Source organism: Hippoglossus stenolepis, chromosome 15 (assembly GCF_022539355.2).
Source record: "Hippoglossus stenolepis isolate QCI-W04-F060 chromosome 15, HSTE1.2, whole genome shotgun sequence".
NCBI lineage: Eukaryota > Metazoa > Chordata > Actinopteri > Pleuronectiformes > Pleuronectidae > Hippoglossus > Hippoglossus stenolepis.
In genome coordinates, this window is record NC_061497.1 from 16,313,750 (window position 1) to 16,340,224 (window position 26,475).

At 43.5% G+C, this 26,475-nt stretch overlaps 1 protein-coding gene across 1 annotated transcript in view; it reads right to left on the minus strand.

Moving 5' to 3' along the window:
* Positions 1-23,294, minus strand: part of kctd16b (potassium channel tetramerization domain containing 16b) — a 75,477-nt gene extending 52,183 nt beyond the window's left edge. Inside the window, exon 1 of the mRNA XM_035177751.2 lies at positions 21,430-23,294. Coding sequence (XP_035033642.1) covers positions 21,430-22,267 — 838 coding nt within the window. The 5' untranslated portion in view covers positions 22,268-23,294. The remainder of the gene's footprint in view (positions 1-21,429) is intronic.
* Positions 23,295-26,475: the final 3,181 nt, after the last annotated feature.

Sequence of the window (26,475 nt, forward strand, 5' to 3'; positions counted from 1 at the left end):
TGTGAATCATCTATAAGAAATGATGTGTTGATCAATGAGTTGTTGGAGCGTTTCTTAATCGTGCTCCTCGGTGAAAATGCAAGAAAAGGGGTTTGATTATTGCAGGGAGGACTATTGCATGAAGGAGCAGCCGCAGTGAGATGTCACATGGTCAAGTGGAGATGACAGAGAGCTGCTATTGGTAAGGAAATCTTTATTAGCTATTGCCCTGCACTCATTACCAACTAAATACCAATGACATGTTCTGTAATACGGTGGCAATAGGCCTGTTCCTCTCCAGAGCACACTATTGAAAAGAGATCGATATTCATATATGACAACCCATTGATGTAAAGGCCACATTTTGCAACTGCCTGTGATCCATATCAGTCTGACAGTGCATGACGATCTGGAAATGATTTGTACAGCCACGAGAAAAGAAAGGAATAGAAAGGAAGATGGGATGGTTTAGTTTAGAATAGGTCAGGATAGAAAGGGATGGGATGGGAAAGGAATGGAAAGGGATCGGATTGGATGGGAAAAAAACAAATGGAATATGGAGCCAATCAGAAAAGCACAAGAAGTGCATTCTTCACTTGGGTATTTATAAATAGCATTGAGCTGTCATGCAAGTCAAAGTCAACTGAATAAGACATTAAACAAACCAGAAAATACCATTTGAAACAGTTCAGAATGCATCTTTTACAGAGGTGGAGCTGCTATGACTTATTCCACTTAAATTATACTGACAGGGTGATGGTTAAACCCACAGTTCAGAGGCAGCCGGGTGGAACTACTCCTCAGCGAGTGTCGCTAAAAGGTACAGTAGACTCCCCCTCCGACGAGAGCACTCTGGACAAGAGGATCAGGTAATTGCACAAAATGTCTTAATCACGTCTTTTCTCAGCACTGCGCAGTGTAGACTCTGCACTGCCGGCAAACATCCACTCCCTCGCTGATGTCCAGGTGGACGGTCGGTGCTTATCCAATCATGTATTTACATGCAAATGAGTTTGTCCGTGGTGTAATTTTGTGCTTTTATGCAAATCAAGTTCCCGCGACATCCTGAAGTTGAAACAACCTCTCGGTGCAGCGGACATACAATCACCAGATCCAGAGGCGAGGACGCACACGGTAATTACAGCTTACGTTTTTACCTTACGACCCAGAATGACTGAGGTAACAGGCGGCAGCGCTCAGTATATTAGGAACACTGTGGGACTCTATTTTTCTTTAATTGACGAGACAAGCAAATGATTTAATAGCCCTCTTAAAAAGTTGCATATTCTATGTGAAGAAATACATGAGAGCAGTTGGAGTGAATAATGACTTTTTCGTTTTACCTTAACAACTTACTGATTGCAGCTGTAGGGATGGGGCACTGTTTCTACGACTGAATGCAATATCCACTCCCAGTCCAATATCTGTCTCTTTCCTGGAATTTCTCCTTCAATACAGAGCACCTTGCAATTGATTTATACTGAACCGCAGGTCAAACCGGTTCACTAAATGAATGAGAGCAGAACAAACTTCCCTCTTCAAATAAATAATGGATGACTGGGTGATACAAAATAATAATGGCGGCTATAAAATGTGTGCTGATATGTTTTAATTGCAAAGGACATTTTATTTTGCAGTAAATGTTCATCTTGATGTCAGAAGTCCACTTGATTATGATATGACTTTTTATTAAATCAATGCGTCACTGTCACACAGGCAGAGAGTGAAGTTACCAGGCACTTTTACTCTTGTTTACAATGGAGACAGTTTGAGTGGTTCAAAGGCATCTGCAGCTTTTCTGACTCTTGATTTATCAACTGTCAGCACGAATCCCTGCTGTTAACCTCCCGGCACCAGATGTTCGCTTTGGGCTCAGGCATTTGTTAACGTTGAAAGGATCACATGTGTCACCGGAGCTCATTTCCTGAACAATTTATTTTGCAGTGCTTTAACGACGTTTTCTATTTTTATTCGCCTTTTTGATATAATCCATTCATTAGCTACAGCGCGAATCCTTTAGAAGGTGCTGGGAGTGGGGGCTGACACAGCTCACACGGGGGCGAAAGGCGGGGTACACATGGTTCAGCCTTCTCTCCCTGAGGCAACGGTGCAAACCACTGTACCATCGTGCCACACAAGACCATTTACTCCGTCTAATTTAATGAGGCACTGCTAGAATCAAAGAGGGCGAATGTAACTGTGTAGTGACGGAATGAGGACAAGATACTGTACGTGAATATTCACAATCTGTTGGTGAGGGACAAGATTTGGGGTCTTGAAGCCTTCAGGTTTCCATTTCTAGTTCGACCAATCACATTGGAGCAGGCTTTGGTTGCCCGCAGGTCCATGTGCAGAGCAAATGATGTGGACCACATTTACCCAAAGGCATCGGCTCTCAGCTTTTAAATTTATCTGCATCCATTTGCAGGTAGCTGTTAATAGACAGTAGCCAATATGTCGTCTGGAGCTGAAACACCTACAGACTCTATCACTGTTTTGTTCGAGGAAGCTTTCAACTCGTGTGATAAAAGGATTTAGTTGGACTGTGAACAGTCTTGGTCCTGGATATCCACTGTCTACCTCAGAATCTTCAAAATATTGACCGTTTTCCCTCGGGGCTAATTCATCCTCAGACAATAGCCGATGGGCTCAGAGATCAGTATATAAAATATATCTAACTATGGTGCATTTGTGTATAAATTGTCCCGATTAACATTCAGGAGATTAAAAATACGTAACAATCTGAAGTTCTCTTTCACCAGCTCTTAAAACGTGAGCTAACATTTGCACCAGCTGATCTGCTTTGTGTGTCCGGGGCTATTCTGGGCCCCATCTGGTCGCATCCATACTATATATCTCTTTCACTGTACGCGATGGAGCCAGAGGTCCCCAGAGCACGCTGAGACACACACAAATTGAATTCCGTAGAGAATTCCATTTGGGAGCAGACGTTTCCTGGAGCCATCGGCGCTGGTATCATAATGTGCAAAAGACACCCAGTATGTTTCTGCCAGAACAATCGCAACTTCAAAGGCCCCCGAAAATAATTCTTCACAGTCACTTTTCAGGCAAAGCTCAAGGTCACGTCCTCCTGAGAGGTTCCATACCAAAGAGTTTCTTCTGGATGCTTTTACAGTATCCCTCAAAATGAACGCTGGTGAAAACAGCACATCATCTCTCTTCTTTCATCTTCTCTTTTCAGAACGTCCCACTGGATCCCTGATCATGTAGAGTCCCCGCTGACTAAGAAAGGGAGGAACCTATTAAATCTCCACGCAGCTTTTGAAGGCAACACATCCGTAAAGTTGTCATTGTCGCACTTGCTGAGTTTAAGTTAAGATCATGACCGTTTACCAACAACTCTCTAGGACCTAGAATGAAAAATAATTGATAGATGCAGCGCTAGTGTATAACCTAGAGTCTAGGTTATAAACTAGCGCTGCATCTATCAATTATTTTTCATTTTGATAATAATTGATTGACTTTTCAATAACTTGTTCAGTTATTTTGTTCATAAAATACCAGAGGAAATTGAAAAATGAGTTCCCGCAGTGAATATCATAAAAAAATATTTTTTTAACTGATGAATGGGTTAAAGTTTGAGAGATATTCATTCATATTCCGGAAGCTACACAAAGTGAATATTTTGTCATTATTGTTTTGAAATTACAACAATTATTGTTTGATCACCAAAATTGTTTGAGAACTGCAAAGAATATTTGATTAATTGATTGACATTAGGAGACACACCATTCCTTGTTGCTATAAAATGAAGTGTATACTTTTAGATTTTAAAATGTCAATATTTGACTGTATGATCATGCCTGTAGGATTTGACACGTTCACATTTCAAAGGTGTGGCTCAGGAACTTTTCGAGAACACTTTATGATTTGCCCTTAGATTCACCATTTCACACACATCCACTGGCATGCAAGCTGCAGGCATAACAAGTGTTAGCGTTTTGGGTTCAGTGCTTCAAGGACATGGGAAGAGGAGGAGATCGATCCACAAACTGTGATTAATGTATGACCTGCTCTACCTTCTGAGCCAGAGCCGCCCCACTTACATGTACATTATACACAGTGGAGGATTTAAATAATTCATCCAATGTTGTGACAGTAACGGTGCATGTCCAGTAGGTCATTCTGTATCTGCATTCCTATCTCGCTGTGTGTGTGTGTGTGTGTGTGTGTGTGTGTGTGTGTGTGTGTGTGTGTGTGTGTGTGTGTGTGTGTGTGTGTGTGTGTGTGTGTGTGTGTGTGTGTGCGCGCCCCATTCATGCTGTCTGCGTGAGCTGTGGAGTTGCGGAGACTCCAGCGGCACTGCCAGCCAATAGCTTCCCTGTCAGAGCGCTGCCTTATCTGATGATCCATGAGCATGTGGAGCAGCAGTGAAAGCCAGCCCATGTAGAGGAAGTATCACTTGATCATACCAGATCAGACACCCCCCCAACCCCCTCTCTGCCTTAACACATGACCTTGCAATTTATGGTGCACACAATGCTGGGAGACGCATCGGGGAAACTTCCAGGTGAGACAGAGATTATGTAGGTTGGCTTGATCCGTTGTTCGTGTCAGCTGGGAAAGAAAAGACTAAGGAGTGGAGGTGAATGAGTAATTCTCTCCTGCACTGTCGAGGTGCCTTTGAGTAACACTTGTAACTTAGAACTAACCCAGTAGGGGCCTTTGATGAAAATGGAGGAAGACTGTTGACTGCAGTCCTGAGAAAGATCTTTTCTTGGTGGATAAAGACTCAAATTTTGTCTTTTAGCTGCTCCTTTATGTTGATGAAATGAATCACCCACCTTCTTAAGACTTAAAGGTCCAGTGTGTAAGATTTAGGTGAAAGGGATCTATTGGCTGAAATTGAATATAAAATAATCCTTGTGATGTTTGCACTTGCGTGTTTCATCAAAATGATATGAATTATATTATAAATTAAAGTTTTCTTTACCCTAGAATCGGCCCCTTTCTATTCAGATACTTTATATTTACATCAGGAGTAAACGTAGGCCAAACTGGACCATCATTATTGGATGAGATGATCAACGGCACTTTAAACCACTTTTAAAACATGATGTAAATCCATTTTTGATGTCTGTTTGCGTTTGTCAGCCCAATACTTGTTTGGTAACATATTCCAAAGACTTTTGACCACTATAGGGGAAACAACTGTAGGCAAAGTAGTACACGGAAACGGCAAAGCGTTAGTGTTATGCCTTAAAAGTTCAGGTCCTTAGGGACGCAGGCCTGTAAATTGACCAAAAGCGTGCTGCCTTGACAGTGTTGAACTTTGAGGGCACAGAGGAGGCTATTGTAGCTTATTAGCTCTGTAGCACTTTTGATCCTACAGTATGAATCCCAGTTTGTTTGCCCTGTTGGATTAAAAATACCAGCCAAGCTAGAACTAAGCTTTTACCTCAACTATTCTACCAATGACAGAGTCCATTAGACAAAGTGTGATCCAATATCACAGACATGTAATAATAACAAATGCATCCCTAAACAAAATGAGGACCTGCCGCCAGTCTGTCACTTTCAAAGTTATTCTCGACTAAATTCAAAAACAGAGTCATCACATCTCAGCTTCCTGCACCTCGCCTCCCCAAAATGAAGTCATACTGAAATTGCATTCATCACACCGTAACCGAGTTGATCGCAGGAAGTCCTCCGCTCAGCGTGAATGCACAAAGTCATCACTTCAGTTGGCTGGCAGCAGCATGCAGTATATGAGAGGCATCCATTCATATTAGCACCCCATCCACTCGTATACCTCATAACTCACACTCTCTATGGGCTACTCCAGACTGATAATGGATTCCTGTCTTACCGTAAGCATTAGTGTGTGTGTGTGTGTGTGTGTTTCTGTTTGTGTGTGTCTGACTTTCTGACACTCTGACTTTTCTTGTGGTCACTCCGTGTGTGGCAAGCCAAACAAGCTCATGAATACAAACTAGCACAGATGCAAACAGAATCAAACTAAGATGAGAAAGGAACATCACAGACACATTCCCAGGTCAGTTTTGTGTGCGTGTGTGTGTGGGTGTGTGGGAGTGGGTGTGTGCGTGCTCTGCAGACGAATGTACGCAAACACACAAGTGACAATTTCAGTGACATTTAAAGTGGGAGGCTTTTCTATCAATGTTAGGAGAAAAATGGAACAAGAAAAACCACTGCCACGAAGATGGAATGAAAGAAGCCCCCACAAAAAGTGAACCAATCTACAATCCTAAGCATTAAAAATTCATAAAAGCAACAACAGAACAAAAATTCTCGAAACAAACCGACAACAATCTGCATGTTCAACAGGAGAAAAAGGAAAAATTACAGAAAAGACCATCATATGAGATTCATCTGAGTTTTCACTAATAAGTCAAGTGGGTCCACCAAGGCTGTGGCAATGAAAAGCAAAGGGAATTTACATTCCAGCTCTCATCAGTGATCTTCAGCTTCAGTTAGTGACCCAAAGAATTGAGTGAAGATCCAGCAGCCAAATATTCGACGCTTTACTTGTGCAATTCTGTGCAACTGTCAGACTTGTGATGTACAGTTTACAAAAAAAAAACATTAAAATCGATGCAGCAGAACCAGAGACATTGTCTTTGATATTCCACATATTGTGGAAACTCAAAACCTGTCAAACCCAGTGAAACTTCCCTGCCGACAGTCAGAGGTTTGGTTGTGTAACGGATGTTGCACACACACTTGTGTCTAATTTTCAAAGCAACTCAAAAAATAAAGCTACACATCAGAGTAACGTCTCCACAGAGGTATTATATGGAAACCGTGAGAACTTGGGCTGCTTGTGTGTAGTCGTTTGCTGAGGCTGCAAATTTACTCTCCGAGAACCTAAACAGTTATTTTGGGTTGTAAGAGAATCCAGTTATACTTAAAGATGTACAACACACCAGTATAGTGTTGCACAGTGGATGAAACCCAACACTGGGCTATAAATACACTCCCACTCTGGGGGCGTCCATATGTACAGTACAATTGCTCTAAAGAGCCCAGAGTAGAATTGCTGTTGCTTTGCATTAAGAGGAGCCAGTTTAAGTGGTTGATTTTATCTGATCAGGATGCCGGTATATGACGCCTCCCTGAAGCGATATTCCGAGCACGTCGACCTGATGGAAGACGCCAGGGCCGACCCAGAACATGCTGGAGGAATTACATGTCCCATCTGGCCTGGAGAAATCTCGGGGTCCCCCAGGAAGGGACGGAGGACACTCATTGGTTGAAGGGCATCAGGGCTTTGAGTTTAGTTTGCTCCAGCTGCACTAGATGGATGGATCTATTGAGGTGTGTGTGTGCGCGTACGTGCATGTGTGTGGCACCGAGCATTATTTTTTTCATCTTTCATCATCCCCCTCCCCACACACACACACACACACACACACACAAAAAGGACTGAGCATGTCATACGTCATCATTTCCGCCGCAACGTGAAAGGTTAAAGGTCAAAGGCAGGCAGAGGTCACTTTTAGGGTCATATGACCTGTGAGTATTGACTTTTCATAGCAGGAACTCCACTGGGGAAAACCTCTTTGGTTATTCAAATTGTTTTTTCCCTGTGATTTCATGTAAGCAGAGTGCACACATCATACTGACTGGGGCCACTGATGGTCGGATTTCCCTCGAGCAAAATAACAGCTTTGTGCAGTAGAAATTAAAAATGATGAAGTCATTTTGCTGTGGAAGTTACTTTAGTTTGCAAATATGCTCAACTAAAGTGAGATAAATTCTGACATTTACCAGAGAGACCTGAAATACCTGAACCAGAAATAGTCCTAATGTAACCTTTTTTTCCTATTTTCACACAGCGGAGCCTCCTAATCGATTGTGGAAATACACCTAACAAGAAACCCAGCCTCGGTTACAAATGACTCCCAGTCCCACTCGTCCCTCGTTAGCTGACCTTTCGAGGTTTATTTTACGGTCTCGTCGACGACTGAAACGTTCATTCAGCGAGGTCAAGTATTTATGTTATATAGGTTTTAATGTAAGAGCAGCAAACGACCAAGAAGTGCATCTCTTGTGCTGAGCTGAACTCTATTTCCATTTCACTTGCTGTGAAGAGTCTACTTCTCCCTCTTTGGAAGTAGCAACCAATGAGGATCCGGTGAAGAGACAACAGGAGGGGGAAAAAAACGGAGCCAATAGCGCAGAGTGAAGAGGAGCAGAAAATAAAATGGAACAGAATAAAAAGGAAGGGAGACTAGGACTGTTGTTCTGGCTGCTTTTGATTTTACTTCTCCTCGGGCGCTCGGAGAGAGAAAAGGGATAAAAACACCAACCAAATAAAGAGGCACAAGTAGAGAAAGACAGAGCACTGAGAGCAATGGTTACAAACCTCGCAGAAAATTAGATCAGGGCCAAATCACAGCAAACCCCTGCTCTTTCAGGGAGGAAGAAAAAGGCAGAGAAGAGGTGGATGTAGAAAAGAAGGACAAACACAAAGAGACACAAGTCCTGGAGCAGTGAGAACAGCAGCAGGCGAACTCTTCACTCCGGCTGTCAGTGGGAGACATTAAGGGGGAAGAAGAGGTGGATGTAGGAGGGTTAATAAGAGAAAGGGCTACGGAGTGAGACAGAGGCTCAGAGCACCAACGGCAGCCAAAACCACAGCAACCAAAAACATGTCCTGGCAGCCAACGTAGCACTCGGTGCACTCCAGGTGAGATGTTGGAGATCAACACCATGCCAGAGATTGTTTACAGGCTGAGCTCTCGGCACAACACCTTGTTGCTTTAAATGCTCCAGAGAAAACCCCCCCCAAAAAAAAAAAATATATATATATATATATATATATATATATCTGATCTGCACAGCTGGCACAGATTCAAACGCTCCAAGCAGCAGCAGATACAGAACAGGAACACGAGACCCCGAGAAGAAAAAACGAGAAGCAGAGAAAGAAAAATGTCAAAAGTGCTCGATGCCGACTTGAAGAGTTCAAGCCAAAACACGTTTCCACGCTGCCAGTGAGTCAAAACTAAACATCTATTTGTGTTTGTTAACCACTATGGATTTGCTCACTCAGCTGGCTCCACTGCCCATAGCTTAAAAAATGGTAAGAACCAAGAGGCAGAGAGATACGGTGATAGCATCGCAAGAGATTAAGCTGTATACTAGATTGTGTGTGTGTGTGTGTGTGTGTGTGTGTGTGTGTGTGTGTGTGTGTGTGTGTGTGTGTGTGTGTGTGTGTGTGTGTGTTGTGTGTGTGTGTGTGTGTGTGTGTGTGTCCGTGTCCGTGTCCTCTGCTCTTCATTTCTACTGCTCCTTTTTCTGCCTCCTCTTCTCCATGTTTACTCTCTCAAAGCACAGAATGTAACATTTGGTGTCATGTTATATTTCACTTGCTGTATGCAGGACAATTTACTGACAAAAACCCAGAAGGCCCATGTGCTGTATTTAACAACACCAGCGTTGAGATGCAAACCACTTGATCAGCAAAATTCACTTCAAATCAAAAACCGTACAAAGCTGGAAAAAATAACAAACCTTATGCCCTTGAGGAGTTCAGGTTTTAACAGATGAGTCAAAACCAACTTTGAAAAGATTTTGAGTTCCAAAGCAAACTGTCTCCGACAAACACGTCCTGAATATTTATTCCGACTCCGCCGTTTTGGCTCATTGGTCGAACGATCTCAATATGCATATCTTTCTTTTGACTTTGTCTATTTCCGTGCCTATTTTGGGTTTGTTTGCCTGCACAATGTGGCACATGTCTCGTCTTTTTGCTGGGGAAAAAAGCATAGCTAATGGTGTATTCATGAGGGGAATGTAAACTGGCGGTGAAAGAGAAGTGAAGCTGGGTGAAGTGGAGGAGAAGAGAGGAGGAGGAGGAGGAGAAGGAGGAGAGCTCCTCCAGAGGGTGAGTGATGTCTGAGGGTGGAAAGCCAAGTGACATTAGTTATTGGGTGTTGCATGAAAACAGGAGAGTGAGATCTGGTAAAGACTATGTGTCCTCTATTCCACCTCACACACACAAACAATTACACACACACACACACACACACACACACACACACACACACACACACACACACACACACACACACAGGAAAACATGCAACACATATGAAATCCTAATCAAGATGAATGAGTTTTTCTCTTCCAGGAGAACATGCAATTATTTAACAAGACAACTACATTATTGCTTCAATACCAGCATTTTAACACACTGAAGTATATGTGTGAGTGTGCACGTATGTGTGTGTGTGTGTGTGAAAAAGTACACCCTATATGATTAAAGGGGAGAGTTGCACCTAAATGTCAGCCTGTAACGCCTGTAATTGGCTAAATGAGTTTCTGAAGTGATGGATGTGGATAATTGTCTTGCTCCATTTGCTTGTTTGTCGTCCCAGCACACACGAGTGCGCGCCCGTGTACAAACGCAGCCCTCGTGTGCGCTCCCGAGATCCGATCTACACTTTCAATCTGGCTGCAGCCGCCATGCAGAAAACGTTTTACACTATAGGTCTGCAGATTAGACTTTGTGTCGGTTCATCGGTTGTTTGGATTTAGAAAAGACGCACGCTGTTTACTAATCCCTCTGCAGCTCTGGCCAGGTTAATCTCATAGTGAATAACGTGTCTCCCGGCTAGACCATGTTGTCTGATCTTATCTGCATTGTGTGTGCGAGTGTGCATGTGTGCGTTTCTGCATATGCGCCACCGAGTGTTTACACAAAACCAATTTACCAGCATTACTTCCTGTGCGCGGACCGTAATCACACAGGTTCACAGTCGGCAAATGATTATCCGCACACGGCTAATACACGGCTCGTGGGGATATGAGACCATTACAGAGGTAGGATGTGTACGTAGGACCCCAGGTAGCAACCCATTACTTTAGCAAGCAAGCAGTCGGGACCCCTGTGTGGCTGCCACATACCGTGCAGTTCCTTTGTGAACAAGACTCAATAATTCATTACACCGTGAATGGTAAACAGGAGCTCGGGCTTGATGCGACAATAGAGGACGTTCTCATTTTCTATAAATCATGTTCACTTTAAGACAGAAAACACTGATTTACCATAAACTCTTCATTGTGAAACCAAACAGTCGGATGCCGACGTCTTTTCTTTACTTGTCGACGTTTTTGCTGAATAAAAAGACAATAAAATCATCTCTAATGTTTTACCCCAGCATGTTTAATAGTTTGTTTTTCTCTGATATTTTACATCCACTGGATTCAGTGTGTGTTAGAAACACTAACTCCATAATGTCTTTGTTTTATTTTGTCCCTCCTACTCGTCCGAACCTTCCCTGTTCCGTTTTGAGCGTGAGCTACTGATTGAGGCGAATTGATTATAAAGACATTAATGAAGAAACGTTGCAGCACAGTAAAAGCTTGGTGGTGTGATATCGTGTGTTCTCAGTGCTGCTCACATGAATCCAGAGAGAATAAAATAAAATGCATCTCATCCATCGCAGTAAAATTGGAAGAGGAGAGAAATTAACAGACGGAGGGGATCCAGCACCACAGCGGGAGAAGAGGTGGGTTTCTGTAGACACAGTGAGTGTGCCGTCTGATCTTTAATCTGTCATTTTTCACCTGTGAGCTGTTTGTACAGGTTAACTTCCCAGGGCGTGTGTGTGTGTGTGTGAGTGAGTGGGGCAGGGCATGTGTGTGCACGCTTGTTCAGCAAATGTGTGTGTGTGTGCTTTAATGGACAGGGAGCTTTACAGCCACTTAGCAATAAAATGGTGATGACATTATGCTCGAGCAAGCAGCTGAGTACTCAGAAATGACACAGATGGATTACTGATGAGACGCAGGACTGACACTCATCCTCTGCACTGACACCAAGTCATGGTCTGTCTGATACCATAGAGCCAAACTATTTTAACACAGTATAAAGTTATTTTCAACCATCAAAATATGTTCTAAAGGGCCCAAATACTGTTCTCTGAAAATATGTGTATTTATTATAATCCAGTCTCAGTTTTAGTTAAATATTTGTATAATTTTTCCATCCTCTTTCAGATGTTTAAAAAATTAAATTAGGTGAAATCAAATCCAAATCAAATCCTGTTTCAGATTTGTATCTACTAATGACCTTTATTTGTATCCTTGCAGTGTCACGTCCCTCTTACTACAAATAAAACTAAAGGACAGTTATACTATAGTTTTTCAGAAGCTTAAGACTCATTAAGCTTTTATCACAGAGTACCATAGGTGGTTTCCGTAATTTCCCCCAGAGTTAATTTCCTCTGGAGTTGCTACATTAGTGCGCCTGGCTTCCTTAATGGACATAAAGTCTTTATTTCCACTTACAAATGAAATGCCACTGACACCCTGCCCTGGGAAGCCATAAAGCACAGTGGAGTGAGATTACAGCGTTATGACCATATGCTCCATCACGCTGCGGGACCACTGCTGCGTGAGTGACACTGTGTGTTTCTAATGAGGCGCCGGGGAATAAGGAGTGCTCCACAAACACAGTCAAACTGGGGAGTTTCATGAAGAAGTTTAAGTAGTAATATCCTGAGTTTTGACCCGCTGCTTCATCAGTCCCACTCCCTGCAGACGATGGATGAGGTGGAGGCAGGTGCAGGTGAATGAGGAACGAGGGGGGGAACAAAGAAAACAAACGTGCCAGTGAAGCAACACAAATTCACTCCCAAAACACTTTTGTAGATTTCTTAGTTTGTGCCATGTTGAATTTTACGAGCTCTGTTGAGAATTTAGCCCTGGGTTGCTGAAGTAAAAACAAGCACAATGGCACAACCATGAAAAAGGGTTTGAAGCTACCACGTGCCCTGTAAACACCAGACGTGTACCGCTACATGTGAGCCTGCTACTTGACCCCCGTGTAAAAGAGACAAAGACAAAAATCATCAGTTTATTTATGTCAAGTTTCAGTTTGAGTTGAATTCTCCAAATTAAAATGTAGAAATGCACCCAAACCAAACTTAGAAAATAAAAACCTCATACTACAGAAGATCACCACCAGTGGGTTCATATATCAGTATCAACTAGAATCTGACTCCTTCTCTGCCAAGGCCCAACAGTCCCCTTAAATGAAATCAAGCCACACCATATTTCACACACACATAAATATCAGTCTCTTAAATATGTCATGACATCATCCCATCAAGATTTATCAATTATTCCCTACGAAATTGTAGAAATGTCAAAAAATGCTTGATCTTACAAAAAGTTCCTGGATCGGCCCCTTTGACGGAATCCATGTCAAAATGTAACGGTTTCTTTCTTGTTCCATCCTTCAAACAAGTTTTGTGAAAATCCACTTAGTTGATTTTCGTAATCCTGCTGACAAACAAAAACCGAGCACCAAACAGGCGCATGTACGGGAGCTCAGCTATTATTCTCTGATTTTCATCTTTTTAGTGCCAGTTCCTCAGTTGGAGAAACTTTAACGGCAGCAGCATTATTCTGATGCGTGACCCGCACCCCCACAGTGGCAACAGCCATTGGTTTGATTATGCTGTGCAATTACCGATGGGATGGGGATTCTGTGCATGTTTCCCAGCCAATCTGGACTCGCACATAGCCGGGATATTAAAGCAGTGATGCATTACAGCAGCCAGCCGGCGGATTGAGCGAGTGAAGAGGCTCTCCAGCTGCAGTTTCTGTCATTATGGCGACGCTCCACACCTCGTCGCACCGCGGAGCACTTATTCCAACACAACAGGGGGAGAGCGGCGGCATTGTATCAACTGCGCCCACCGCCACGGAGAGAATAGAGTGTCAAGAGTCACAGAGGAGGAGAAAAATAGACAGCGAGGAGAGAGGAGGGAGTCTCAGCGGGCTTACAGGAGCTTGTTGACGCTCTGGTGTTCACTCTCTCTCTCTCTCTCTCTCTCTCGCACTCTCTCCCAGAGCTCTGCAGTTCCCCGTATCCTCCAGAGACTGGGGATTATGGGAATATTCGCTACGTAGCTACGCTAAGCTTCCAGGGGAGAAGGTCAAGGGGAGGCTAGACAAACAAGAAAGTCGATCTTCTTTTCATACGACCCACTTGCCCCTTTTTCATTCTTGCTTTTAGAGCGTTCTCCCCTTATTTTGTTATAACCCCACCTGCACCTCCCACCGTGAAATCAATCCAACGACCGCAATATAAATGCAAATAAGTATATTGTTTCAGGATAAACTTAATCTACACTGATTTCCTTGAAATTTAACTCACTTCCTCCAACATACACCGTAACTATCCCCCCAATCATTGTGAGAAGGTGAATAAACTCTATTTGAAAAGTGAAAATTGAGTTCGCTTTCTCTTTACCCTCGGCTGCTTTTGGAGTTTCACCTTCAATCGCTCACTCCTTCCACTGCTCTGGAACATGTCTCACTTTCCCCTTTTTCCGTCGTTGCTTTAAATCAGTCGTCCTTGCACGAGAAGAAGTATTTTGTTTTACTTTACCTGGAAAATTCGCAGTTGTTTTTTTGTTTTTTTTATCGTCTTGACGAGGAAGGGAAAGGATCATGTGAGCTTTCATGTCTTTTTACAACGCTCTCTTTTGTCTTTCTTCTTCACCTACAGCATGTAAAAGAAAAAGGAAACCCAAGTCAGACTCTTACTCACTCACACTTTCATCCATCTTCACTTCTGTGTAAATACTATAAGCAAATATAGTTTAATGTAGTGGACCCATGTCATTTTATTAATTTGAGAAAGCTACATACTGTAACTGCAGCAGGAAGCTCTGGTTGCAGGGTTTGCATGTTCTCCCCGTGTTTCCATTGGTCTCTGGGTATTCCGGCCTCCTCTGACTGTCCTGGGACATGCAGCCTGGAGGTTAGGTCTAGACTCTAAATTGTCCGTAGGTGTGAATGGTTGTTTGTCTCTGTATGTTCGCCCTGTGATACGCTAGGATTGGCTCCAGCTCTCCCCGTGAGCCTCAAAAGGAAAGGTGGTATCGATATTGGATGGATGGATGAATAAATAAATCTTAATGTTATCACTTTTATGGTTCAAGTCTTGGTAGAGTTTGAAATCCAGAACTAGTTGTAGTAGTAGTAGTCGTCGTCATCGGTAACAGAGTATTCATAGTAACAGAGCTGTAGAAAATAGCAGCAAATAGCAGTTTTTTTCTCTCCTTTCATAAATCAAACCAAGTTCTCCACCTGCTTCCTCTCTCCTTCCTTTTTGTCTGAATAATGCAGAGTTGAGGTGTGCGGCGGTGGACTCCCCTGTGGATCTGAGGCCAGGGTAGCAGCTGTCCCTATCAAGACTCTCCTCAGAGCTGTCACGGCCTGTCTGCTCCTCGGCTAATCACTTCCTACAGGCCTGCAGCATGGGACCGCCGCTGCTAATGTCTTCACCGACTGGGCAGGGAGAGGCTCGCAGGATGATAGTTTCTTATAGCGATGGGTATTTGTGTCTACAAGTGTGTGTGTGTGTGTGTGTGTGTGTGTGTGTGTGTGTGTGTGTGTGTGTGTGTGTGTGTGTGTGTGTGTGTGTGTGTGTGTGTGTGTGTGTGTGTGTGGGGCTGCTTGGTGGATTGCCGGTGTGTTTAGCTAGAGGCTCAACGGGTGTGGAAATGCCTCAGGTAGTGCAACATGGGTCACATTATCACACACACACTCACTCACAAACGCCATAACCATTATCATAACCCCTTTCTTCCCACCTGCCAAAACACATTTGCCATACAAGAAGTTGCTCATCTGCGTGTAACAGGCTAATGGCACAATGTGTCACACACCAACACACATGGGCCATATCGAAGTGGCCATTTGTACCGACACACACACTTCACCCTGGCATGTTCAGCTGAGGTAAAAATAAAGCCTGGGGAAACACATCCTGAGCCAGAAAAACATGTTGTTTTTTTCGTATTCTCTCAGCAGGTTTTTAGAACTGTTTCCTTCTTCTGCCTCACGGAGGATGTTGTGCTGGATGGTTCCGTTGCAGCACGGGCTCCTTCAGGCCCTGCGGCGAGAACCACTGAATCCACTGTTCGTAGAGATGATTAATTATCGTTCTTGCTATGCAACACATTTGTAAATACATTTGCCTAGAGGCCATCAAGAATTTGACTAACTACAAACAGAGGACAGATTGATAGGTAGAGTCAGAGCCGCGGAGGAATCCAGGGCAATAGATAACAAGAAAAACAGAGGATTGAAAGACCTAATGCAGGTTCAAGCTTCCGGCAAAGAAAGGTCGTAAGTGGAAGTTGCGTCAATCAAATTGGGCAGAGAAAGTGAATGAGTTGTCTTTAAAACTACTGTGGTGGTGTCCTTGATGCATTTGGCTCCATTATGAAGGCGCAGAGGTGAAATGGATGTGTTCCAATTTATAAAATAACTAAATATCTGAAATTGTTGTGGTGTGTAAGTAGATTTACCAGTCCTCCATGTTAAAGAGGATTCCTCTAGCCAGGTGAGTTTGTCCCCAAATCTATCATTTTGTGACACGATCAAACTCTTATTGCTGACTGGCAAATTTAGTGAAGCGAGCAGTGTGAGATTTTGGCAGATGAGTCTCAATCACCAATGCAAATAAAAATGTAATGTGAATTAAGTGGTTCCTGGGAAATAAGTGAAAAACACACCGTCTCACAATGTTAAAGAAAGTGAACGATAAATTTCTGGACCCGCTCCCTGATCTAGAAAGTTTTAATTGGTTCCTCTCTGACCAATATAGCATCCTTCCACCAAGTTTCAAGGTAATTAATCCTAGTCATGCTTACAAACAAACATACAAACCAACCTACAAACAAACGCACAGGGGTGAAAACATAATCTCCTTGGCGGAGCTATAAAGGCAGATATAAGGGTATATGGACAGAACCTCACATCCTCATGTGATTGTTCCAGATCTCATTACAAATCAATGTGCATCAATATGATGCAATAACAACGTCTACTCTTCTAGGAGACTTTCCACAAGACTTTTGAACCCAACTGCATATGTGCAGAGTATAATTGGATCTATTGATTTATGAGGAATAAATCTATATATTATAGATTAAAAATATAGATTCAATATAAATGAATCTATAGATTTAGTCCAATCCAGTAACAGGAACATTAGTGGGTTTGACTTCTGAAGTAAAACCTGACTCACATTCCTAAGAGGTATACGGTCAATGGATTGCTTTTGTATAGCACTAAGTGACCACTTATCGAGCTCTACTGAACATACCATTCAACCTGTTCATACATTAGGAGAGCCGGCTCGTTCCTGGATCCCCCTCTGGATTCCACTGAGGAAGTGGGTGAGAGGAGGATGCTGGGGAAGTTTCACCCCCTACACGACACTGAACAGCTCTTTCAGCAGCAGCAGGCAGCAAAATTAACATTTAATACATACTGGCTGTTTTCTTCCATCATCACAATCTACTTAACTATTTTTACACTATTTTGCACAACATTATCCTCTGCACACTACCTATGTAGCATAATCACATCATGTAGCATATCATATCTTTTTTATTTGTGAACTAAAAATGGTCTTTTTGCACATCAGTAATTTTGCTCATCTCAGTATCACCTTATTCTTTTACATTCTGCAATAATTCTGTACCACTGCATTCTACCAAAATATTTTTTTTCTATACGAACAATATTTGTTCTGTAGTGAAGGGTGTCTATTACGTACATATTCTGTATTTTTTATTTCTGTTGACTTCTTTTATATTGTTATTCTCTTGTCTACCTCATTCTGACCTGTCTGCTGCTGTAATAAGGGAATTTCCCGGGTGTGGGATCAATAAAGTTTTATCTTATCTTCTACATTTCTCTGTTTACTTTCTCACACACTTTGAGGTTCAGTGTCTTGCCCAACAAGGCCTTAACATGCAGACTGGAGAACCAACCACCAACTTTCTGTTCACCTCCCTGGTGTTCAGTGAGGTCCATGTCGTGGGTCCAGACATTGTGCATCTCAAAAGTGGAGCGAGAGAGATGTTTAAAGCCCACTTTTGCCTCAAGCATGCCCAGAACATGAGCTCGTCAAAACCCTGTCAAACCGTTGACAGGATCCAATCACAATGTGAGAAACACAATGAGTTGCCGCTGTTGCCAAAGACCTTAGGACCTCCAAATATGGCTGAGAGAGGGCCAACGAATATAAGGTCGCACACATTGTTAGCGTGTAATGATGAGAGGCACAAACAGAACAGCAAATAAAATCCCCAAAATGACACGGCTGAATGTGAAGTAATGAGTAAAGCATCATGGAGATGGACAGGCAGAGAGACAGAGACGTGAATAAGAAGCGAGACAGGAGGCGTGATGGTGCATCGAGGCATGTAAAGGTAACTGGTGCCACCGCGCTGCTCCGTGCCCCCGAGGCACACACAGAAAATTGAAGAAGGAGAGATGGAAGGTGGGGAGCTGAGATATGAGAGAAAGGCTGGGCGTGATTGACTAGAGTGAAATGTGGAGCCGTGAAATGAGAAGAGGGAGAGAAAAGACGAGGGGGGAGAAGGAAAAGATGAGCACATCAAAAAATATGATGAGCAGGTAAACAAAATACTGGGTCTCAGGCCCTGGGTCAAGGGAGTTCCCAGAAAAGGCCTCTAACCTTTAAATAAACTGCTCTTAAGCCGCATCTCCACCGGTCAAAAAACCCATCACGCCCATCTTCTGCAGTGGGAATGGATAAAATCTGCACTCACTCCCGGGTCAAATGACTTTGCAGTAGAGGCAGGTTTTAATCGGAAAACAGGACAACCAGGTTGTCAACAATTCTTTTTCTGCTTTATTTTGGCAGTCTGCTGCACTTTCTGCGCAATTTTAGGATGTCGTGTTGAACATCTGGCCGTTCATCACAAAAAAACTAAGAGGCAAAGTCCTTGAATGACAATTGGAAAAGGAAACAACTGCTCATTTTGGCGTAAAAGAGTAGAGTACATTTGTGGAAACTGTGTAAAATATTTGTGAATCACAGACATCTCCCTTTACTTCCCTTTCCTCTAATGGTTTGGCCTGTCACACTACAGTAACATCTAATATCTGACTTCATTGACTGCACTTAATCCACTGGATGACTGCTTCCTTTAACAGACTCCCTGCATGCTTACCTGTGTGCACGTGCCTCTCTGTGTGTCCTCGTGTGCACCTCTGCCTCTGAGAGTGCAGCCTGGTTATCTGTTTGTGTAACTGCCGCCTCTGAGTGGGCGTTATCATTATCATTATCATTTTTACTCTTACTTTTGCAGTGCCGCGTGTCGGCTTTTGTGCCACCCGTGTGTGTTGAGGCCCGACACATCTGCTGCTGTTTGTGCCCTCGTCTTTGAGTGTGTGCCCTCGAACACGCTGAACATTTGTCAACAAAGCCAGGAAGCAGTTGTTGTTTGTCGGTAAGTAAGAGGTCTTTGGAGGCCGCACACACACACACTGTCGTATAATACACAAGGAGACTGAGCGTGCATGTTTGTGTGCATGTGTGCATGCCTGCGTCTCTGCATGAGCGTGTAAGAGTGAGTGTGTGTCACCATCCCCCACCACTACTTGATTTGGCTTGTTAGTGCTACTCCTGGGGGTTATGAGAGCCAAGAGCCATTCCAGTTGTTGTGGTTGCTGCATCCGGACCATTAATGCAGAGCTCATTTAGCCTGGAACCAGCACAATCGTCTTTTATTAACTGTGTTTGCTCTGTGATCACGTGATCTTTTGACTTGTGTGACTTGTTTGATTTATGGGGCCAGCAGGGGTTTCCCCAAAGGCGCGGCTTAGTGATTTCTAACCAGCGCTCCTGAACCCTCATCTTACTCTTTACAAGTCAATCTTGGAACAAATTGAATAAAATATCATTTGGAAATGTGAAGAACGTCCTCTGAGTCACGTGCCAGATTGAAAATTAGCCTTTTTAAGGATTTCTGACCATAACTGTTTTCATTTGCCAAACATCTGGAGCACTGGATAGTGAAACGGGCAAAGTCAAAACAACTTGGACAGATGTCTCTATTTGAACTGAAAAGTGTTCCACTTGAATAAGAGACGGCGTCTGCTGCTTCATTACGACTGACAAAAGAACCAAAAATGTCTTCTCTGCAATCAGAAATGACTTTCAAACGAGAACGGGACAGGAATTCCGAACTATTACGGCTGCGAAACGCCAAAGGCAAATAGTTTTCTCTAGTTTCTGTGTTTGTTTGATGAGATAGTTTGGTACCTCAATGAATGTTACAATAAAAGTCTGCATACAATATTCATATACAAAAACACCAATAATCAACAACAAGTATAGAGAAAGATGAGTGAACGTCACCACTCCTGTTTGAATTAAAATAACCATATTTATTACATCACTGAACTAAGAATAGAAACTCTTCCTCTGGGTTATTAGTGGATATCATATCGCTGCCTTGACACATAGATCTCAGAGCCTTTGGCAGCTTCTCCAGTTTTATTTGCAGCAACAGTCAGCACATTGTGCACTGACGTTTCACTTATGTAACACGACTTGATTTGATCTTTTGGGGATTCTAACATCAATTCAGTCTGAAACAAAGTCCAGCAGCAGTTTCAAATATTCATGAAGCCATAGTCTACTTACGGTAGAAATAGATTTTGTAATCACAAGTTTCACAGAGTTTATTCGGTTTTCTTGTGATTCACAAGTCTGTCTAATGTGTCTGGCAGTTTGTCAGTGTCAAACATGTTGCCAAACAGTATTAATGGGGGTCTCCATACAAGTTAAAGGAATAAAATTCCCAAATTCCAGTTTATTTGGTTCTGTTTCTCCTTCTCAATATTTAATGACATTTCAAAAATGGCTGCAGGGTCAGGGGTTATTCTATGGGAAGTTTGTCTTATAACGTCGAATTAGTCACAGGTACAGAAGCAGTTCACAGGATCTACACCGTGGCAGCTGCATTGTGGCAGTTATCTCCGACATAAATATAGATGGATTATTTTGTTGCATCGTTAAACTTTACAAGGTGCAACATAAACGTAACAATGATCTCTTCTTCTTCACCGCCACCACCACTCCCTCGCTGCCAGATTCTTGTCAGCTGCAAAGATGGAGTAATTGCAGGGCGACGGTGTATGGAGCGCCAGAAGGAAATGCTGCGAGATGAAAGGATGGGCTGGATGAAAGCAGAGAGGTGGCGTGGATCATTTCACCATGATGAGAAGTGGCAAGCGTCATTGCCATGACGATTACTGTGGCTCAGATTGGAGAGAAATCATTCAAATCTGGTTTTGTTCGACAGGGCTCGGAAAAAACTTCGCACACCAATGGAGCGTAAAGTTTGATGCTACCTTAGCGTGCTTTTCAACCAGTGGAAAGAACGCTGCAGCTGTAGAAAAGGGTGGAAACATTTCAAATCACCACAAGGGGGGGGCTTTCACTATCGTATTCACCTATTCAGACTAGACTTCCCCCTACCAGAAACGCCCTTCCGTCCCCATTACCAGATGTTCCTCTCCACGCCAGCAGCCAGCAAACCAAGCGCGCCCACTAGCGGCGACTCCCAAGTTCGTTTGTGTGCGTGCGTGCGCGTCAAAGGTGTGACTTACGGTAAAAGACGTATTCTGTGTAGCTGGACCAGACCTTGTCCTCTGTGTGCTGGTTGACGACCGACGCTGTGACCGAGGAGTTGCAGGCCACCATCTGGAAACCGCACTCCGACAGCATGTCAAAGGATCTCTCCAGGTGTTTGAACTTTAGGTAAAACCGGGAGGTGTAGCGATCCGGGGTCCGGTCCGGGTCCCGGCTCTCGTTCAGGGTCTCCCCAAAAACTTCTTTGGCCAGGGCCACGCGTCCGCATATAAGTATCCGAGGGACCCTCCTGAACTTGGCGTCGCTCTGGCTCTCGCGGCCCGTGGTGCACGACCCCCGGTACCCCACCGTGATGAAGCCGCTCTTTCTGTCCGCGGGGACGAGGGAGGGCGGCGGGCACTGCCGGTGGTCGCTGCCCTGGGATCCATCCTCGTAGTCGCTGTGGAAGTAGTCGTCCGGGCTTTGCTTGATGTCCTCGGGGCTCAGCAGCTTCACCAGGTCGGGCAGCTGGAAGTACTCCGCCTCCTTCCTGAGCCGCCCTTTCTCCGGGAAGTGGTCCGGGAGGACGACCTGTCTGTCTCGGAGGAAGTCCAACACATACCGGAACAAAAAGCCGTCTCTGTCGATGAAATAACGTCCCTTCGGGTCCCTCGCCAAATCGTTCGACGCCTCTTTCTTGGAGGAGAATAACTTACCGAGTAATGAATTCGGGTTGTTCACCAAAGTTGAGTGACGCGTGTAATAAACCTGCCCGCCGACGTTTAATTCAACCACATCTGGGAAGCTGTTCTGGACGGATGCCTGCTCTTTGGGGTTAGTCCTGCAGTTTGTCGTCAGCGCCATCCTTTCCGTCATGCACACACAGGATACACACCTTTCCTCTGCTCGCAAGTTTAAAACACCATGGATCAGGAAAAAAAGTTGTCTAAGCTTGGCCCTCCGTTAATCTGCGCTGCAGGGCCTCCAACTTCATCTCACAGCGATCCGAATAAGGCAGCGCTCATCCATCCATGGCCATTATCACCTACCAGTCTTTAGCAGGGAGAAAGATGGCAGTGCCTCTGTGGATGCTGAATGAAACCGACTCGGAGGAGGAGGAATGGATCAGGAGCGGTGCAGCCAGAGAGGTGAGGTGGATCCGGACGCATCAAAAGCTCGCGTCATGGGGCTGTCGGTCTCCCATCGCTGTACCGGGAGGGAGAAAAAAAAGAGTATCGCACAGGGGGAGCGACGAAGGCTGAAGAAGCCTATTGCACCGGAAAAGATGAGAAACTTGTCTTTTCTGCCCCTGCTTTGCTTCTGGGAGTATTATCCAACAGGAAAATGGCAATCCCTCTGCACACGCGCGCAAAACCAGACATTTACGCATGCAGTCGAGCTGGTGAAACGAAGATAAAAGTCCAACAACTTCTCCACGGATGCGGTCCACACAGAAATAAGGTGCGGGTGTCTTCTCACTTCAACTTCCCCCCTGAACGACAAGCAGGTGTTTGTTTGTTTTCCCGGGTCGGGATGGAGGCAGTGCGCCTTTTTCAGCGGCGAGGGAAACTTCGCAGAGATTGCACACGCCAACCTCGGGAGTCCTGTAATGGTTTTGTCCGTAGCCTGTCACTACAAATCTGTCGCCTTCTCGAGATTGAATTAAACCAAATGCTCCAGTTCTCCGGGGGTGTTAAAGAAATCTCTGCTGTTGGATGAGGGGGTTTTATTTCTTCTTCTTCTTCTCCTCGGAGCAGCGGAGAGGAGCGGCTGCTTTCACCGGGAGCTGCCCGCGGTGCTGAAACGAGCATCTCACCCTCAGAGCTGGGTGGTGCCTGAACGGCTGCCTCCCCCCTCCTCAAACACACACACACACACACACACACACACACACACATGCACACTCCTCACATACACACACACTAGGGGCGATCCCAGGCTGCTGGTGGATTGGTGGAAAATGAAAAATGTTCATGATCAATCATCATCACATTCCCTGAAAGCATTAAAACGATATCATGATTTTTGTCATTAAATGAGTATATTATTATATATCAGACGGTTTTGTAATATATTTTTTTATTTTTGTATTATTAGCCTCAACTACATGTTAAAATGACTTGGCTTTGTCAAGGTTAACAAACTGATACATTTAAAAAATCAAGTTTCAGGCTCACTGCTGCACCCATCTTTGTCCCATTATTATCATAAGCTAAACTCTCACAATGCTGCAACTTGACCCCCAGCGTGAAGCCATTAGTATTAGACATTTCATTTGAATGCATTAACACAGGACATGTTTTTTTGGCTTCCACGAGACAAACCGAGTTTATTTGTCCCAGTTTAACATTCAGAGTGGGTCATTATTGCAGTTTTTATGTTTTGCAACAATGGTACAATTCTGCTCACACAATTATTATCTTCAATAGACAGATAAATGGTTGTTAGAGCCATGGAGTTGTAACATTATGGGAGATTTCTCTTGCACATGAAATGACCAACAGCGCCTCCCTCTGTTTGTACTGCGACATGGCTGAGATTTCTTCTCTCAGCACCATGGACAGAACCACAGAAAAGTACAGAATTGATGTCATTATAACATGATATAATAATATACTTCAATATAATTCTTCTCGTATTCAGAAAGTGTTGATTTTCATACAGAACAACAGCTGTAAATATCATGTGCACTTTTTAATTCTTTTGGATTATTTGGGGATTTGTTTTTGTTTTATTTCTTGACACGGTTATAAAATGTATCACAAATATTGTTTTGTACAGAAAAGTACAATAAATAGTTTTTAAAAAAAGAACATATATGAATTTTTCGATTTTTACTTTTTTCAGGGATATTGGACAAAGGTTTATCTTTTCCTGCCACATCACAATTCACATCCAGACAAAACGCAGAACAAAACACTCACTGACGTCATTAGATTCATTCAAAATTTAGTTTGTGATGAAAATAATTATAATGAAGTGTAATTTGCAGTCGTACAAACACACACTGCCTGCAGGGCCAAATCACAGAAGTCTCAGAAAGTCTGTTTCCTGCTAAAACGTGTCCTTATTGTAGCCTGTACACATACTACGCTTTAATTTCCTTTAGTCTTTTCATGTGTCCACTTAACCAACCTTGCCTAAAGCCAAACTGCATTTTCAGCTTTCCTGCACTGTGTGTGTTTTCCCTCTGAGGAAACACTGTTTCACTTAACACTTAAATTTCAATTTTAAATTTTGTCCTGCATTGACTGTAGGGTCAGAGAAGAAGACATGGGGGTATCCACCTGCAGCGCATTGGTACAAGAATCAGTAGGATTTGTTGTTTTTGCTCAAAGGCACTTTAGCTATTTTGGGGATCACCGACATTAGCAAGCAAGCACCCAACTCTTGCCTCTGGAGAGGTGCTGCCTGTGTGTAGCCTGTAATATAAACAACTCTTTCAAACCATGTTTTGAATGTCGATAAAGTCTCACTAGAGAAATTACAAAGTAAAAGCCACTTTAGAATCCAAACATGCATCAGAATCCTCTGACATTTCGATGTGCTGTTGATGGACTCTTAAAAAGGCTCTGGACCCAAATGGTGGTGTCAGGAACTTTCAAAGGGATCTGAAACACACAGTGAGTTGCTATTTGTGACCTTTTCAATTGTGAAATGTTTGTTTATTCTGCAGTTGTAGCTCAGTGACACAAGCCGGGAACCAAATTGAATGATATCATATTGATTTAAACAGACACATAAATACATAATGCAATACATGATAAACAAGCAAGTGTGATTACTATTGAGATGATGGTTATACAATATAGCTCCAATCTTCCCCCCAGGCTAAGAAAAGCAAACCTCCAGTCAGACAGATCTAACACTACTGGAGAGAAATGGGGCAAGAGAACGTGTGATAGAAACGAAACCAAAAACCGAAAAAGACAGAGGGAGAGCGAGGAGGTGTTCCTCGCTGGGACCTGAGCAGTCACCCAGAAGTAGGCCAGCACGGCTGTAGCTTCATCATAAATACATGTAGCCACTACACGGCTCCCTGCTATTTAAAGAGCACATTATTGACCACCTGTAAGGAGTTAAACTTGTTCGGCCGACACAATTCATTTCAACTCTGCTTTCTCCGTCCCCAGAGAGCACTCGGTTTCAATGGCATTAAAAGCTCGCAAAACACACAGCAGGACCATCGACAAATCAGGCGACACGTTCCCCCCACGGCCTCGGTGTTGGGCTTGTATCTCAAAATGTAGCTAAGTAGACAGCGACACATGCAAGTATGTCCATAGTTTAAAGAAGAACACCACAGGAGATTTGGAAATTCAGAATTTCTTCAGTCAGCCGAAACAAACAAGACCTCAGAGCTAAAATGACAGATGCTGCATATGAAAGGGATAGTTCACCCCAAAATGGAAATTCCCTCATTATCTACTCTACCACTATGCCGATGGAGGGTTGGGTGAAGTGTTTGAGTCCTCGAAGCACTTTTGGAGGTTCAGGGGTAAACAGCGTTGCAGCCAAATCCAATACAATTTAAGTAAATGGTGACCAATTCTTCAAATGTAGAAAAAACACATTGGCATGAGTAGTGGTGAGAAGATAATGAGTGAATTTTTAATTTTTGGGTGAACTAACCCTTTAACATCAAACAGGTTGTGACGTCTGTGTTATTTTCCTCATTTCAGTTTCATTTTAATCTATGCAAAATATATGATGATATTTATTTCTATCTTTTGATTGATTCTTCAAGCACAGCAGCAACATTCATAATTTACCATTCATCCCGAGGGAGACACAACGTCAGAGAGATTTAAAATGTTTGACTTGCAAAACAAATTCACTTGAGATCCTAACCACCTCCTTTTCTTTCGTGTCACTCTCTTGACACAGACATAGCTCACGTAGAGTCACTCTCTCCCTGTGCTGTGCAGCGAGGACTATTAAAGGGAATTTTCAGGCCAGTCACAGATGGTTGAAATAAACAGCACACCACTCCTTCTACCACTTCCATCTCTCATTACAGCCACACTGAATAATGTCAGGCCTTGATGGGAAATGTGCAAGTACAGCAGGGCAGAAATTCAGTG